The sequence below is a fragment of the Abrus precatorius genome, unplaced genomic scaffold (assembly GCF_003935025.1).
Source record: "Abrus precatorius isolate BTA unplaced genomic scaffold, Abrus_2018 Scaffold7, whole genome shotgun sequence".
Taxonomy (NCBI): Eukaryota; Viridiplantae; Streptophyta; class Magnoliopsida; order Fabales; family Fabaceae; genus Abrus; species Abrus precatorius.
Genome location: NW_020874417.1, coordinates 2,993,796 through 3,012,863, shown reverse-complemented (window position 1 = coordinate 3,012,863; position 19,068 = coordinate 2,993,796). Strand labels below are relative to the sequence as shown.

At 28.0% G+C, this 19,068-nt stretch overlaps 2 protein-coding genes across 5 annotated transcripts; both read right to left on the bottom strand.

The window, feature by feature from the left end:
• Positions 1-2,226: 2,226 nt before the first annotated feature.
• LOC113872160 (protein NPGR2) lies at positions 2,227-8,853 on the bottom strand. 4 transcript variants are annotated; one of them, XR_003505842.1, is made up of 8 exons: positions 8,566-8,830; positions 7,729-8,011; positions 6,960-7,212; positions 4,989-6,205; positions 4,550-4,703; positions 3,742-4,083; positions 3,410-3,512; positions 2,228-2,481 (listed from the first exon to the last, which is right to left on the bottom strand). XR_003505842.1 is itself a non-coding variant. In XM_027509481.1 (7 exons), the coding sequence occupies exons 2-6, from the start codon at positions 7,927-7,929 to the stop codon at positions 3,764-3,766; spliced, it is 2,145 nt and encodes a 714-aa protein (XP_027365282.1). In that variant the 5' UTR covers positions 7,930-8,011; positions 8,566-8,853; the 3' UTR covers positions 2,227-3,512; positions 3,742-3,763. The 4 variants fall into 4 exon arrangements, 2 of the variants coding, with proteins under 2 accessions (XP_027365282.1, XP_027365283.1); XM_027509481.1 differs by having other exon boundaries at positions 2,227-3,512; positions 8,566-8,853; XM_027509482.1 differs by having other exon boundaries at positions 2,227-3,512; positions 4,550-4,693; positions 4,979-6,205; positions 8,566-8,817.
• A 7,403-nt stretch (positions 8,854-16,256) lies between these two features.
• On the bottom strand, positions 16,257-17,396 carry LOC113873431. The gene has a single exon (XM_027511537.1). The coding sequence runs from the start codon at positions 17,003-17,005 to the stop codon at positions 16,511-16,513; it is 495 nt and encodes a 164-aa protein (XP_027367338.1). The 5' UTR covers positions 17,006-17,396; the 3' UTR covers positions 16,257-16,510.
• Positions 17,397-19,068: the final 1,672 nt, after the last annotated feature.

The following is a 19,068-nucleotide window of genomic DNA, read 5'->3' as shown; positions in this document are numbered from 1 at the left end:
TCTGCTTCCCCTGCAATTTCTTTCTTTCTATCTCAAGTGTATACATGATTTCTCTCTCTTTTCTCTATTTCATTTTTTTGTTTTTAAAACCTTTTTAAATAATTCTTGTTACTATTTATTAATGAAGTGATTATATATATAGTGTATCGATGTTTATATTTTTATAGTTAATCAGCTAGAATACGACTTGAAATTATTAATTATACAGATTAATACATTTTAATTAAATTTTAAATGTACTGATGTTTTTTAATAATAAACAATTTACTAAAAATTATAATTTGAATAAATTTTCTTAAAATGTATAAAAGCTATATGTTATTTTTATAAATCTTTTATAAATTTTTAAATACACTCTTAAATTATTTTACAATGACTTAGCAATTAATTATAAAGCATTACATTATTAATGAATAAATAAATAATGATTTAGGGATTAAAAAATAACTAAATTTAAAAACAACAAGGTAATAAAAACAAAACCGAAACAAATAGTATTAATTTTGAGTCTTTTTGAACCGTCATAGTAGCTGAATAAGTGCGTATGGTATAACAGTTCCATCATATTATATGGTGCACAGTGATTAAGGAATGTACATTAACTTCATCAGTATCTCAACATATATTGCATTTCTATTTAAAAAGATTAAAAGAGATAAAAAAATTTAAAACAAAATTATTAAAAATGACATTTTAATTAATAAAAATTTTAAAAATTTAATTTTTGACTAGATTTAACGATATTGTATGATTCGTGTAGCAGATTACACCTAATGAAAGAATGTTTGATTATTATTGTTAAATACACTCTTATTCATTAATAAAGTGAGATACATTATGGTTGATCTCTGTTCTATTGTAAAATAGATTGGCATTCTTTCTTTGTATTTTCTTCCATATTTTTTACAAATAATAAAATATTTAATTCATATAATTTTTTAAATAAAAGAAGTCTCAAGTATAGTAAGAATTTTTCTACAGAAATACTTAAGCAACTTTTACAATGAAATACTTGTAATTTAATTAGAAAATACCATTAGAGATAACTGAAATGGCATAAAAAATAAAACGTGTGATACTTGACAGGCTTCAATATGGATGAGCAAAAAATTAACTGTTTAAATGAACATACTTAAAAAAATTTACTGCATGGAATTTTTTTCCCACTGGAAGTTATGGAGAGAATATAAAGAAGAATTTACTTTATATCAGAAATTCAGATACAAGTTACCTTTCTGAAATAGGAGCATCCCTTATTTTCAATTTCATGGCACAAATACAGTGAGAAAAAAGAAAAATTATGTAAAAAGTGGTCATAGGTGATGATGGTGGTGGACATTGGGTTTTGGGTTTAGAATAAAAAAAAATAAGAAGAAAGAAAAATATATTGTGTAATGAAATATATATATCTTTTTATTTTCATATTTTAAAAGTAATCATATTATATAAAAATTTATTTTATTATTATAATATAAGTTTTTGTCTCTTCCACTCTTCAATTTTCTTAGCTCATGATGAGAGAAAATTATCACAAAATCTAATAAAAAAAATTTCTCTTGACTATAATCAAATTATAAAAAACAGAATTTTTTACTAGATAGATAGATAGATAAGACAAAGTGTATACGCAATCGCTGATTCGCTATCCATGTCGAATTTTAATTGCTTTGATAAGATATTTTAGGCAGTGAAATATTAGTAATATATTTTTTTAGTGTATTTTTATTATTGAATTATTTAATAAAAGTTTATATTAAAAAAAAAAAAAGTATAAACTGAGAACCTTAGGCTCTAAAAGGCAAAAATATGCATGAATTTGTCTTAGTTAATCCATAGAATAAATAACTTAATTCTAAGTGAATTAATGAAATTAAAATATCCTATTAAAAGTTGTATATATTTTTTATAAACAAAATACCATTAATACCATTTAACTTAAGCAAACCTAAAATGCTGCCAATTTTTTTTATACCCTAAAGTAAAGACATAAAACGGTGGGAAAATAACCATTTTTCAGTTATTTAGAACTTATTTGTTACAGTAAATTAGTTAGGATAAAGAAAAAAATTTGAAGTCATTAGCTGAAGCCTTCCATGCAATATTCTAATTATAATTAACGTACATTTAATAAAACACGATTTAATTAATAAAACTTATTAACATAAGTTAAAAAAACTTATATAAATGATAATTTCATAAATTTTATTAAACGAGACATTGATCTCTGAAAATCATGTATTGACTAATTGTGCATGTCGTACTCGAGTGAGTTGTCTTTGTCTTGGTTTCCTTTATATTACAATACATTTTCTTTTGAAAGTGAAGTTTTGAAGAAAGAAAGAAGAGTAGAGAAAGAGACACTAAACCTAATTGGATAAAACTTAATGAGATAATTATGACATATTTTAATAATACATTGTTACTCCACCACCTTCTTCACGCCTTGTGCATAACCATCATAATCTAGACACCTGGCTTCACCTTCAAAAATTTTACTATAGTACCTGAGAATGCTTAAGCAACTTTTACAATTAAAATGTATCATGATAAAGTGAAAAATATATACTTTTTCTCAAATAAAATTCTATCTTAAAAATGATATTATCATCACACTTCATGTAATATACTTCTTACTATTAACTATAATTTATTAAAAATTATGTACATTTCACTCTTTTTACTCATAAATTAATATTTTTCTTTAATATATTAATTTTTAATAAATTTTAACTAATAATAAAAAGTATATTAGAGACAGAGTGTTACTAACATCATTCTTGATTACAAAATTTATTAATTAAATTCAATAAAATGTGAAATTATTTTTCCTAAAGCGATAGTATCATATTACTTAACCATATGAGAAAATTTAATTTCTTTTGACAACCTCTTTAGATACTTAGATGTAGATTATATTGTTGGATAATCAAACAGTTAAATATATGGTTTGATTCTCACCATGAGTGTGTCAAGATGGTACTTACGACTGATAAGAAAGCTAAAATATCAAAAAGCAAACATCTTCTTGAATAGAAATCGCATAATCCTCATCTTCGGTAGCTAAACAGCGATTAGTACTATAGGAAGTTTAAATAAACTAAACTTATGAATATACTTCATGATTTCATCAAATGATGATTATGATTTAGATGTAATAAAATGTATACAAAAAATAACAATGTCTAAATATGCTATGTCTAAAACTTTCTTATTATAACGTTTTTTATCTACTCAATCTAAGCCCACGTTTGCAGCTGAGGGTAACAATGGCAGGTTTAGCCATTTAATCAAACTCAAATTAAATCATTAAACAAGCCTCTAAATTATTTTTTTCTTTTTCCATTTATTACTTTCTGATTGACCTCTTAACTAAAGATGACAAGTGAAAATTATAAATGAATATACCAACCGTGAACCATTGCATCACAAAAACTACTGATAGAGTTTGCCATCTTTTTCCTTTGTTTATTTGTTTTGAACTATCTTTCCACACCATGGTCAATGCATCTCTCCTGTAAGATCAGATGTAGATTGTTCACGCTTAGAGAAGAAGATTCACTAGCAGTTTTATTAAATTGAAAAAACAAAAGTATAACAATTTTTTTTTATGATAAAAATTTACTATTGGATGCTTAAAACTCTGACTCTAATGGCTGAGATTACACAAAATCGTTATTTAAATAAGTAAAGATAGGAGATAAAACATGCATCACATGCTTTTGCTTCTAGCAATAGACCAACCTTTTGAGGCTTATAGAATCAGTCATCTGAAAGGTTCAACAGGTTCAGATTCTTCAAGAATGTGTGCTGCCTGAAAACATTCTGTAGCTTCTACTAATGATGATGTTGTACCCTCAGCCTTGTGAAGAAGGCCAAGATTATACCAAGCAGAAGCACAGAATCTGTCATGTCGTAATGCACCCATCAGAAAGCTTCTCACTGCAGGATTCGATTGATTACTGCATCGTTTAAGAACTACAGCAGTGGAGATTAAGCTAAGGACATGGCCAGGATCAATGTCCAAAGCATCACTAAAAGCTTTTAGTGCCTCTTTGTAAAGACCCTTTGCTTCGTACATTATACCTGTGAAATTAATAGGCAAAACAATCCAACTGAGAAGCAACTAAAATGGGAATTTTCATACTTATTCTACAAAATCCCCCCCCCCCCCCTTTTCCCATTTCATGCTTACACTACTTAATCTGCTGAAAATAAATATCATGCCACATGTTTTGATTTCTGAAGCGCATCGAGAAACATCATAATATCAACAATTTGGAGAATGTTGGATCTATTTTGTTGATTTATTGCCACCCTAAGGTCCATGCCTTGTGTGTTGTATCAGTCTTTGATCTCTTGAAACCTTCCTACCTTAGCATGCCAACATATTGCATTGCTAATTACCTTTAAATAAATAATAATCTATACCAAACAATATATGTCAGTTATTTTCAAATGATTATAACCTGTTGGAGTCATTTTCATCTCCGGAAAAAATTAAATGGAAAAATATTAAACTCAAAAATAAAAATCACATATATATATTTACCTATTGCATGACATCTAGAAGCTGAGTATGGTTTGATGGCCTTGGATTTTGAAAGACACACCTCTGCATCATGCCACTGTAAGAGACTGATATATACATAAGCAAGATCATGCCATATTTCCACTTCCAAGTTCCGAGCACAATCTCTGTTGTCCTGTCACGTGGAAGGGATAAAAAGGTAAGCAGCTAGAAGCAAATTATTTTATGGCACAAGTGGAATTAAAATTCGTTACAAAAGGAAAAGAAAAAACTTGGATAGAAAGAACAAAAAGAATAGATTCAATAATGTCTATCTTGGAGCAAAAGCTAATTTTTGAATTTTCAACTATAAGCAGTCATTTTTAGGGACTACATCCATAGAATTCTAACAGTAATACACAAGAATAAAGGCCCACACTCCAGAAATATTCAATCAGCATAATTTATTACAACAATAAACCTTATATAGCTTCTTCCCAGAACCAAAGCCTTTACTCTGAATTTGAAGAACAGCAAGAAGCTGAGTATATGTCTCAACGGCACTCCTTAACTGGCCCTGTGCAATTTGAAGTTTAGCTTTTGTTCGCAACAAATCACCCTGATCCCATTTTCCAGTCTGATCCAAAGCAGCATTGATAATAGACTCAGCATCCAAAAACCGTTTTTGAGCAGATAATATCCGTGCTAACAATAACCACCCTTTAACATTAGAACCACCTTCCAGTTTTACAAATAACTTTGCATGATAAAGTGCAGCATCCAACTTCCTTTGATCTGCATATTCTAAACTGAGATGGTATAGTATCATGGGGTCTCTCATTCTGGTCATTCTGCCGGCAGTTTCTAGGGCATGTAGTGCTTCAGATTGTCTCTTAAACCTCTCAGAATCAGAAATGGCCAATTTCGAGTGTGCTGAAAGTGAAACACCATGAAAGAAAGTAGCAAGATTTTCTAGCTGATTACATCTGCCATCCAAGCCCTCAAGCACTCGCTGTGCAAACCCTGTTCCTTCTTCTGCAAGACTCGAGCTTTGACAACAAATCTTAGAAGCCATTAACAAACCAGGAACATGGTTTTTGTCCTCTCTACTGCTCAACAATTTTCTGAAAAGATCTAATGCTACCTTGTCCTTACCCGCTCCATAATAACAAATACCTAGAGCATAGTACCTTTCACTTCGACGGATAGTCCGAGGAAGCAATTCTTCTAATTGATTGGCTAAAGCTGTTAAATCCCCCGAAACAGACAGTGCAAATGAAAGGTGGTCTAAAATTGAAGGATCCCACTTAATTCTATTTAGAGAGACTTTTCTTAACAAAATCATTAAAAGAAGTATAGCCTCTTCTATGTTGTTTCTAGGTACAAATGAGCCATCCATTTGGGAACGGAGATTAGGGGGCGTTGATTCTCCTCCACTATATAGAAGAAAAACAACAAATTCTTTTTGAATCTTTGCTATAGTCTCTACGTCAAGATTCCATTGGTGAAGAAGTGCTCGCCGGTAAGATAAAATTGCTTCACGTGGACAATCAGCAAGTTTCCATAATTCTGGAAGCAGCTCAACTGCCTTGCTCACGGTCTCCTGCAATTTACATTCAGCACCAAAGTTATCAGGCAAACCTTCAGGCAATGAAGATTCCACTATATCCAGAATAACTTTGCAAGATTGTGCAGCCTCTGCAAGAATGATTCGAAAGGATACATTAGATTATACTTTAACTTCTCATATAGCCTAGAACTTCCATATTTTTTAAAAACCACACAAATTCAAGAAATTCCATCTTCTTTCTCATCAAATAATCTCTGCTCAAATGTCAAGATCATGGCTAGCAGGATCTCTAGGTAATAAAATTCAAGTAAAGAAGGTGGATAACACAATTATCATCAGGTCAAGTGATGTCATATATTAAGGGGCAGCGCATATATGGACATTACCTAGAAAGTTAATATATGTCCCACTGTGATGGATACCAATTCTAAAGCAATACTTTGCATTGCAGATGATTAGCAATGAAAGGGTAACTATTACAAGTGCTTATGCCATAGTATTGTTTTTTGGCTTGAATGACTATTGAAACCCAGGTTCCAACATTATCAAAATGATAATTATTATTTAAAAAAACTTCTGGCATTGAAAATTTTATCTTTTAGTTCACTCACAAAACTCCACATCCACAACTATAGAACAGTTGCGGAGAGAAAAAAGTATGGCAACAAAAATAATTAGCATTCAGAAGAAATCTTATTGTCTGTTAAAAGAGAGACACAGCAGTAGAAATGTACCAAATATTAACCATCGGAAACCAAGGTAGACCACAGGTAAAGGATTTACCATAGTAGAGATTGAAAAGAAAATATGCAATGAAAACCGTTAATTCATTGAATTAAAAAACAAGGAGCAAATCTCTGAATCAAACAACAGTGAGGGTACCTTTAAACCTTTCAAGAACCAGCAAAGATTTTGCTTTTAGGAAGATGGCTTCCAACAGTAAGCCAACAGCATGTATAGACATTTGTGGTTCAGCATGATCTTGGGGATGTCTCTTGCGGCGCTCTTTGCTTCTAGTAAGGGCAATTTTAATCTTAGGAGTCACAACACCTATATCTATTCCCTCAAAGACATGTAAAGCAGCTACTATATTTCCTTTCTGATATTCATATCTTCCTAGTAGAGCTCTAGCTTCCTGCACATTACAGACATACTTTTATTTAAATAATGATATTAATAAATAACAATAATTGAAATGCACAGACGCACACACAAAGTTACAGACTCTACTAACTCGATGTAAACTCTAAGGTCTCAAAAAACTGTATTGATCAAATTCCATAAACAGACCAATGTTGGATAGCTAAGTTACACATTGGTCGGTTAACAACAAGATTATATAAGCAAGAGGACCGTGCATTTTTTTGACAAACAAGTCACTTTAGCTTAAGCCCACTCTTTCATACCCTCTTGGATCAGGCCCGCACTCAAATTCTAATACCACATGCAATAGACTGAAAGATCTGAAAGTAGTTTATACAACTATTGATAACCAACCAAGAAGAAAGCCTGAAGTAATTTAGTGCAAGAAAGCAATAGTTACTTCTTGGATATACCCAAAAGCAAGCAACCGGAAATCTACTAAAGAGTAGCAAACCAGTAACGGTTGTCTCAGCATACATAAAAGACAAGTTATTTTTATGAAATCAACCTCATAGTTCAAGACGCCACTCTCGCGTAAGGATGATTCAGCTTCTTCTATATTGCCAGTGTCCAGCTTCGTATCAACATGTTCAGCTAGGAAAGAATGTCCACTAGCTGAAAAGTCCTTGGTTGCACTTACAAGAGATTCGGATGAAGGAAACACTTCATCTGCTCCTCCCAATGGGTCCCCTGAGCGTAGGCACTTCATTATCTTCCTGCAAACTCCTCCTTGTTAGTTTCACCTTCCCTCCTCTGCCTAATCCTGCTTCCCATTCTCATGACTCAAAACTCTGCTCAGAACAAACGTAAAACCAGCAACGTCACGCATAATTTAAAATTCACACATCACAAAAACAACCGTTTGGGAACTTTATGCTATCTGTTCATATATGTAGATTAATTAAAAATCAAGAGCATAAAAAAATTGAATTGAACCTACTGACTAAGCTTAATACAGTGGAATTGAAATCCTAGAACAGCAAAGAACGTTCACATAAAATTATAACACAATTGGCAACAAGCACAACTCTTTAAGCAACAACCGCAAACCCCACCACTAAAAAAGTAAAATCCGAATCAAACACACTCAGATTCCCTCATCTTCATTCTGTTTCATTGACACAAACCCCACTAAAATTTTTAAAACCGCACGTCAAATGAAAATAAAGAAAAAGGATAACAGAACCAACAAACTGAATTGAAATTTAGAATAATTAAGGGAGGGGGGGGGGGGGGGACTTTTCCGGGTAATTTGCTTGTGAATTGAGCTGGGGTAAAGGTGTGAACTTGAACCGTAGAAACCAGTAGAATATACAAGAGTTGAACAAATTTAAAAAAATCTCACCCTTTGAATTTGCACAAAGAAAAGCATAGGGTGCAAACAGCAACAGCCATTGCTGAATTTGAGCAATCAAATCAAAGGCACCTTTGAATCAAGGAAAGTAAAAAAGCAAAGCATCAAAGAGCCACAAGAGAACCTTTCTTTATTTAATTTTTTTTATTTTCCCTCTTGTGTGTGGTGATATTTACAAGAAGTGAAAATTGGTGTAGAAACAGAAGAGAGAAACAGCACAGAAAAGAAAAGGAGAAGATCTGAAAGCAATGACAATAACAGAAGGTGTGTTGTATGGTTAATGGTTAATGGTTAACGTTAGTGTTATGTTATGTGGGGTCCAGGGGATGTGGTAACAGGAATAGAGTGTAAGCAGTTGCCACGTGGGATAAGCTTCAATGTTGTGGGTCTGTGCGCTGTCTCTCATTTAAACCGTCATCAACTACTCTTACCTTCTCACGTCTTCATGCATCACTCTTCCCATCTACTACTCCATTATTCTTATCCATCTTTGATTATTAGTCCATGCAATTTTTCATTTTTATTGCATTACTTTTCACTAAATATTAGAGTTTTCATTTTTCATTCGAATTTTTTATAAGATTTTTTAATAATTTCCTTAAAGACACTGATGGGTATTTATAAAAAAAACTAGTAATATTTTTATCTAATATAATAATCTTATACTTTTTTCATTCTGGGGTGTTGCCTTTCTATATATGTAAAGTCCATTATAATTCGGTGTTTCTGGCAGAGCCAATTTCAATCCTTGAAATTCTTACTTTTACTTCAAAATAAAAAAATGTTACTCTATCAATTTGGGTTTTCGTTTCCTTTCCACAAATAAATGGAACTACTAAAAATAAGTCAACTCGTTGATGATGGATCTGAGTGAACAATCGACCCTCGTTAGTCAGAGACGCTAACCAAGCAATTCTTTCTGTAAAATTTTTTTATTTAAAATTGAATTTTATTAAAATTTAGATCAAATTGTCACTAGAAAATATAGCCTGACATTTATTGTGTTCTTTACGTAGTTTTTTTTTTCCCATCCCAATTTTTTGAATTTTTTTCAAATTTATTTAACAAACGTGCACTATAATTAGGTAAAAAATATTAACGACACATTATTAATTATAAGCTAAATTTTATTAAAAGTAAAAAAATCACAAGAAATAAAAAATAATCAATAATTAAAATGTATTAAAAAAGGAATTAAAATATAAACAAGACACTTCTCTAATTAGTTTGATAATATATATTACACATATCAAAATATAAGCGAGTTAAAATATATTGAACACTAAATATTATTTAAATTTATCTCAATAATTAAAATTTAAACCTTAGTTGAAAAATTAAAATTAACTCTATAACTTATTTATTTTTTATTGAATTTCTTTTGAATAAATATTTGTTTAATATTTTAGTATTTAGCATACATTTTTATACTAAAATTAAGTAAATTAGTAATAAAATATATTTTTATATTCATAAAATTCCTTAAAATTAAAAAAAAATCTTTACTAACTTAATGATAATTTTAAAATTTTTGTTTAAAGTACAGATTTTTATAATCAAATTAAACAATTAATAAGAATTTATAAAAAATCTTAAATATAATGTTGTTTTTAAATAAATATAATAAATAACTTAATATTGTTTAAATACATATATATAAAATATTTAAAAAAATTATTATCAAATGTTAAATATAATTTTTTTTAACAATTAAGTTTTAACCTATTTATTTAAATATGTTTTTTATTTTATCAAACTCAAATAATTCATAAATAACACTAACTATAGATATTAACATAAAAGAAAGCAAATAAGGTATGTAAACGAAATAGGGTGAGTAATAAATAATCGTGACTTTACTTGCAAGAAAATATGAGTATAACTATGATCTTGCATTAAAAAGTGTCTTCTCTATCTTGCATTGAATAATTTTTCTAGTTGGAATGCACAACTTTTTTTTTAATTTAGAAAATAATTTTATTACAACATTGTATAAACATGCATCACCTTTATTTGCTTTAAATTTTTAGTTTTTTGTAATATATATATATATATATATATATATATTTTATCATTTTTAATTTTTTTTCAATAAACTCATTTTAATTTTTGAGATACTACTTGTTTTTAATTTAAAAACAAATTAAGAGTCATATAATAAATAAAATAATTTAATAATAAATGAAGACTAAAAACTCAACTAATATTTTATAATTTGATTTGATTCAATTTTTAACTTATATTCAAATTGTTATGTAAAATTTAATGACTTTTTTGAATGAAAAATAAAACAAACTGAACTGTGAATATCCACAAAGATAATTAAGTAAACGAGATTATCAGAATCTTTAATTAATTCACTTAAGTTAGAAAATGACAAGTTATCTACTACAAGGAACAAGGGACCTACAATTATATTAATATTTAACTTTATTATTTATCTACAGATCATATATTCAATCTCAGCTAATTAATCATCTCTTTCCTTTGTCCATCTGATAAACTCAACTTTATGTAATTATATAGACTAATTAAAATTTAAACACAGTCAAAATTGTACTTAATTGCCTTGAAAGTTTATCATCATATCACATTTATGCAAAGTGAAAGTTACTGTTAGTATATGTACGGTTGAGAACACAAACAAGGAAAGGAATAGCTTCTACAAGTTTAGGTTTTGACTTTTGAGCTGAAGGATATTTTATTATATATATTATTTAAATTTATTATTTTGATTCATTTAATATCTTAAAAATTAAAGAATATTTATATTTTTTAATATAAATAACTAACTCTTCTATTTATTTATTAAATGATAATTTTTCAATAAATTGAATTGATAATTAAATGTTACGTAACATGGATGCATTACCAAAAAGTTGAGAGTAGATAGAAGATTGGAATGTGGTGGAGAAAGGTTGAAAAGACTCCAATTGATGACATGTTAGATGCCATTATTAAAATACTAAAACCAATTTTATAGAACCTTATATAAGCACATTCTCATGCATATACATTATTTTTTTAGTGTCTTTGGATACAAAATAAAAAATTATTATTATTATTATTTAAAATTATGATATCTAATATTAATTATGATTTTGAACAAAATCTATGAGATATATTAAAAAAATGGATTTGCAAATGTATTATTGGTGTCTCACACGTGTGAGTGATATTAAATAATAAATGGTATACGGAATAAAGTGAGGGAGAGTTGACGGGGTGAGGCGGCTGGGAGACACCATTGGGTCACGCCACACTCTACACCCTAAGCTCTTCATTAATTATATTTTTATATTGTATTTGTATATTATTTTACCCAATTTATACTCGTTTAATAGGTGTCAATTCATTATTTTCCATAATATTTATTTTTTATTTAATATTATTGAACTTAAATATTTTTAAAATATTACTCTTTTTTCTTATGTTTATTTACAATTTTCAATAATTAACAAAATCGTTATTGATGAATTTTTAACTTTTTATAATTTTTAATATATTATTTTTAATAAATCATCATTAACATTTTTTTTGCACTTTATATCTTTTTGTTATTTTACTTTTGAAACTTTACACTCGCACTATTGACGATTTTTTATTTTATATTTTTTAAATATCATATTTTAATATATATTATTTTTTTAAATTATATTTAAAATAATTATTTTTTTATTGACTTAAAAGATATATAACTGTGTGTCATGAAAAATATAGAAAATTCTGGAAAAAAAATGCTTCTATCTCTTATATATATAGATTACACAAAATATAGTGAAATAACTCTAAGTATAAAAATTCTAAGAAATGTGAATAAGAGCTATCTCACTATGATACATTTGCATTAATATTTAGTTTTGAATACTTTCTTATTTACCTGAGTATTGGATGCGTTTACTAAGTATTTAAAAAGATTATCTCTAAATTCATATTTTATACACTTGACATAATTTTGGTCAAGCAGTTAAATAAAAATACTAACTTCAAACTTGAGGTTTAAAATTAAAGAATTTTTAATTGAGTAGGAGTGAGATAGATTACATCTATTACAAATTTAGTAAAAAATCTAACAAAAATAATTAAAAAAAGTATAAGTTGAAGACAATATAATGCTACAATTTTTTAAATTTAAGTATTTGAAATTTATTTTATTTCATGGTAAAAAATAATAAATATGTGATACACATAATATGAGTAGTTAAAATAAAAAATACATAAAAAAATATTTGTAGCAATAAAATAACTATCAAAGTAAAAAAAATAAAATATAGTTATCATATTGTAATATAATTAACTATTCTTTATGATGGTAGATGTTGAACTTTAAAAGGACTAAAAGAGGAAAATATTAAAGTATTAAAAATAAAAATGATAACATGGTTGTCTAAATACATGAAAACATTAGGTAACAAAATGATTAATAACAATGAGAGATTGGTGTAATACTTGTTAAGAGAAAATAATATATTTAAATATTTAAATTCTAATTAAATTTAATGATACTGTATGATTCATGTAGTTGGTCTTTATTTAATGGGATAAAATTTTATTGTCATTTTATATTAAATTTAAGAAGTCATATAATAAATATTTTTAAATAAAATTATTTTAATTTAACATTATGCAATAAAGAAAGGCACTAATAGGAATAAAAATGAGCCTTATACTCGTTAGATACCCCAAAAATAAGTTTGAGTTCGATTATGAATAATTACATATTAAATTTGATAGTTACCTACAAGGTTATAAACATTATAGTAGTTATATCCCTTTACCTACATTAATATATAAAAAATACATCTATATAAACAGACACATCACAACCATCTATATAACAAAGATAAAATTTTAGATAAATAGTTTTATTACAATTTTATACATATCTTATATTATAATTTGATATTTTACTTGACTTTATATTAATTTTTTTTATTATTTAAACTTTGTTTATAATTATTAGTTCGTAGTTTATTTTAAATTATATTCAGTTAATAAACTACAAGTAACAACAAGTACACATAATAAAGTTTATATTTCTAGCAAGTATGAAAATGAGAATCAAGGTTCTTACTCATAAAATAGGGAAACATGTACTTCAATATCCTACTCATTATCATCTCTACCTCTTAATTTTTATTCCAAATTATATATTATAAAATTTAGATTATAAATTTGTAAAAGTTGTAATGAAAATAACATTCACATTAATTATTTATGTATAACCAATCATTGAAAAAGATACATATTCTACAGTTATCCATGATAAAATAAATTAATTTATTTTGATTTTCTTATATATTAATGTTTAAATTATTGTTAAAAACTTAATAAAAATATGAAAGTTTTTAATGAAGTTGACTTCAAAGATTAGACCATTGTTGATTCCGTTAAGTCATTATTTTATTATTTCAACAAGCTAGTTGAAATATTATTAATTTGTACCTTACTTCGTCATGTAACATATTGCAATTATCAATTTCGATTAAAGAAATTAGAGTCATAACTCTAAATGGTGTGACGTTCACTTGATCTACTCTCTCTGATAGAAAGCCACGTGTTTTTGTTTTTTTTATATTATCAGTTCATATCAAATTGATTTGTGGACTTCATCCATCACTATAAGTTTTTTCCTTTTTCTTTTAACAATTTTTGTTTACTTACCTATCACTATTTAACTCTTTATTTTCTTATCAAGTTATTGCTAAATCCAAATAAATTATTTTTCTTTATCCAAATTTAGTTTCTTAAGGAAATGGACTCGCTTAAATCAAAGTTATCGTTGCATTATTCAAAATTATTAAAAAAAATATTATTTAGTTTTCTCTTCTTAAAAACAACAACTAATAGATTGAAGACAAAATAGACAAATCATGTAATATATAATAAATTTGTATGACCATAATACAATTAATTTTAAAAGTATGTTTTACCCAATAAAATTCACCAGGTAAAAATAAACTAAAAATATCGAAGAAGTATACTAGTAAATAGTAATAATAATTTTCTTTTAATCATCTCTAATAGACACTAATTAACATTTGTTTTTTAAGAATATGCGGTTAATTAAATTAATAAATTGAATTTTTACTAAAAAAAATATATGGAAAAAGTATATCAGTAATAGTAATCGTTTTTTTAAAATCATCTTTAATAGACACCTACTAACATGAGTATGCGGTTAATTAATAAACCTTGTATTAGAAAATTAACTAATAACTCATAAGCTGTTTTTTATTTTTTTTAAAACCTTTTTTTCATTTAATACTCTACTATTTTGTGTCTTCTTATGCATGCACTTTTTTTCCTCCTTTCCTCTACTATATTGGATTAGAAAGTAATATATATATATATATGTGTGTCAGTAATAGTAATCGTTTTTTTAAATAATCTTTAATAGACACCTATTAACAAGAATATGCGGTTAATTAATAAACCTTTTATTAGAAAATTAACTAATAGTATATTGAAAATTATGATAAAATGTACTGTTAATATTTTTAAATATAAATATTTTACCTTTAATTATTCATTCAATGAATTTAATTGAAACATACTCCAAAATTTGTTTACAATAATTCCATTACAAATTATGATCATAAAATTAAAAATCGATAATTTTGATGATAATTATTTTAATAATTTTGTTAATAACATTTTTAAACCTAAATTTATACCTAGTCTCACTAATTAATCCTAAAATTACTAGTTAAAAGGCTAAAAACAAAGTTTTGAATTAAAAATTACATTAAAATGACAATAAATATGCATTAATAACATTTTAATAAAAAAATTCCTCTTTTGATTTATTAATCAATGCTCTTACTTTTTTCTTTAAACATATAAAAATGATTTTTTATAAAAATAAAGTATTTATTATATTTTTAATATATTATATACCTATACTTTGAATAAAATTTGATCACTTATAAATACTTAGATTCCTTGTTTTAAAATTCACATCTAAAGTAAATTTTAATTAATTGAAATATAAAAACTAAACTTTGAATTCATACCCTAAACATTAGGCATTGTTTTGTTACCATGATGAGTGGCACAACAGTTGAATCAGCAAGACACATGTAAGCACTAGGAATTAGACAAGAGCCTTTCCAATTTCCAAGCCCCTATCTATGAGAGAAAGATTTGAAGCTTTGAAATTCCCGATGCAGCAAAGCCAGCACTTTAACAAAGAATCATTGGATAGCAAACCTTACATTAAACTTTACCCAACTAAAATTGACGACTATTATAACAAGTCTTTTATATTATGCCTCCTCAAACCATTTTATAAAAGGGAAATAAAACGCGTGTCACATATGCCCTCACAATTCTCGCATCAGATTCTGCTTACACAAGGATAAATCACACACTTCACTCATTCAACAATAACACAATTCACCTCAAATGACAATCATATTCATGCCCTGTATCAATTCACATGTTATTTCGCAATTAAATGACACAAAGACACAAACTTTGATTATTGATAATAATTTATTTAGACATTAAAAATGCAGCACGCAGAGTCTAATTAACTCCACTTGTGATAACAATAATCTAATCAAAATGAGGGATAAAAGGCACACGTACGAGCAGAAATGAACAAAAAGGCAGCAAGATAAACAAGTAGATTTGTTCAGAATAGAGTATTAAAACAGAGAGAAAAACAAATAAAATGAAAAGGGATTAAAACTTGTCGAAGCGAAAAGCATGTATTTTGCATGTGAATGGATACATCATGAGGGATGACATACAAGTTGCATGCATCAGAAAATTTCCCTTCTGCCTCAAAATCAAAAAGAAAAATGAAAAAGATGGAAGGAGGAGAAATTTCTCTCCCCGGGTTCGTTTTGTCTCCAGAGGAACAAAACGAGGGAGAGCGAATGGGATGGTCCCACGTGTCACCAAGGACTCTCCCAATTTGTCTGTCAGATCACAAGTGTAAGAAACGGGAGAGCTGGGTGGGGTTCACAACGCCGGGGAGGTGGGCCCCACCACCATTCAACAAGCCCGCCACTTCCGTGTACCTTTCCAGCTCCTCCTCCGTTCTCCGGCACGGTGGCGCCGCCTCCGCTTCTCCGTCCTCGCCGCCGCCTTCCTCCGTCGACTTCCCTCTGGAGCCACCCTCTGCTCGGGCCGGGCCCCACGGCTGGCCCAGTAGGGTCCCCTTGGTAAGATACTCGTGGGCCAGGTAGCCCGCTAGCAGCTGATTTGACAGCTTCGAGTCGGAGCCTTTGCTGTTGCTTGTGCCGGTGATCGGCTCGGAGCCGGGCCTCGGGATCGGCTTATCCGGCTTGAGTAATTTCGTGGGGGTTGCGGGTATGGGCTTGGGCCTATCAAACGGGTCATCTCTCTCTTTTCTCTTATTGGTAGTGCCACTAGGTGTCAGCACACGACGAGGGGGGAGACGCATCGTTTTGGTATTCATGGCTCTCTATCCGCATGCCACGTCACTACCAAACCACTCCAAAATAAAACTTACAACAAATCAAATGTTTCGCTAAAAAACCAACGGTAATTATCTTCTTATCTTTGCGGAATGGGCCTCGGGTGGGGAAAAAAAACTGACAAGGGTAAAAAGGTAAATTCAGAAAATCAAAGCGCAAAAAGGTAAATTCACATAACAGTGGGCCTCCTTAGGGTGAAGAGGATGTGATTAGAGATAAAAGAGAGGAGAGAGAAGATGTGGCCGGAATCTGGCAATTTTCGAAGATTTAAAAAAAAAAACCCAATAAGATCAGATAGAGAGAGAAAGAATTGAGAGAGAGAGAGAGAGATAGGGGAAACAGAGAGATGGAAAGAGAAAAATTTGAGAAGAAGAGAATGCGCTGCGCGTCAAGGGCCTCCATATTTATAGTGGGCGTTCTGCATAATCACCCTTCTGAAGTCACGATTATTACGTAAATGCCATCCTGTGACCTAAATGACTCAATTACCCCTTCTTTTTATTTTGTAACCAAACCACCCTCAATTCTTTTCCGCTTATCACAATGCCAATTCAGATTGCATTTGCTCAGCATTAGCCCGTTTTCATGTTTAGCCATCAAATCTAGATTAGGCTTTTAATTCTTGATTTAAACCCATTTGATTTTGTGTTTTTTTCAACGATAATTTCATGTGTAATATTGTTTTAAATATTATATTTTTCTGAAGTAATCTTAATGTCTAAACATTAAGTTATATGTTGGTGGTTCGATTAATTTTTTTATATATAATTTAAATTTCCAGTGATGGAAGAATGGTCAACTTTTTTATTAATTAGGTATTGTGTAATTATAAACTAGCATAAATGAGTTTTATGCTATTAATGGATCAAAATTATTTTTCCAAATATAATAATATCATCTGAGTTTAGATCTAACATTTCATGCAAACTACCAGCCTATTTTATTATATCACTAATGAGTCTAAATTTAATTTTCATAAAAGTGAATAGATTTTAAAATTAATTAAAATACTTTTAATAATATGATCTAATAAAATATTTCCTAAGTTATAAATTTGTTTAAAAATTTCAACCTTTAATTTTTTAACATGTAGAACATTTACCAGCAAGTAACAAGGTTAAATCAGACTTTATCTGAATTCAAAAAACATTAACTTAATTTATTTAATAAATGGGTCTAAGTAGGGTTATGCTTAATAAATAATAGACCATGGACTGTTAACGAACTGCCTAATGTCTTCTCACCTTTAACTATAAACCTCTTTCCTAATTTCTTGGATAAAATATTATCTAATTTGACCGGAGGTTGTAATATAATTTGATTGGGATTGGCTTTAAAAATAAAGTATAATTCAAAAAGTAATTTGGATTTTATTAGATAATTTTATTTTTGTAAATTATTTAAAAATAAAAATAAATTATTTTACTATTTTTACACTTTCTTATATACAATATAAAATTTATATAAAAAATTATATGTAAGATAATTTTAAATTATTCTAAAATATATACTTACATAATAATGAAAATAATGAAATATATTCCTAAAACATATTATGATATAAATTTAAATATAAAATAGTTAAATATTTTTTTATTAACATGTAATCTTAAAAGTATGAATAAAATGTTAATTATATATGTTTAAATAATTTTTTAATAGAATATAAAATTTATTTTTTTATTTTTATAATTTTTAATTTTCTTAGCTTATAGTTATTTCAAATTTAATTTTTAAATTGTTTTTTTTTCAATTTTATGTGTAGTTGAATTGGCGGATAAACACCTGTCTTTCAAGATTATTCCTCTCAATATAAGTGATTTTTGTCTTGTCAGAACTTTTAGGCAATAGCAATTTAATAGCTAAATTAAAATTTATTTATTTTTAGAAAAATTAATAATATATTTTTAACATTTTTTTTATATTTATTATTTTTATTTAAAATGATTGAGAATTATAAAACCATGTGAATTATATTTTTTATTAAAGAGTTTTACTTGTATTTTTTATTTTTTTATAAAATTTAACTAAATAAAGTATGTGT

Bases quoted from the DNA above. Each gene is read 5' to 3' on its own strand.
- LOC113873431 (XM_027511537.1), bottom strand. From the start codon at position 17,005: ATGAATACCAAAACGATGCGTCTCCCCCCTCGTCGTGTGCTGACACCT.
- LOC113872160 (XM_027509481.1), bottom strand. From the start codon at position 7,929: ATGAAGTGCCTACGCTCAGGGGACCCATTGGGAGGAGCAGATGAAGTG. The intron at 7,213-7,728 runs GTTGATTTCATA...TGTAATGTGCAG, and splicing joins GTGGCGTCTTGAACTATGAG to GAAGCTAGAGCTCTACTAGG. The intron at 4,704-4,988 runs GTTTATTGTTGT...TCCACGTGACAG, and splicing joins CTGGGAAGAAGCTATATAAG to GACAACAGAGATTGTGCTCG.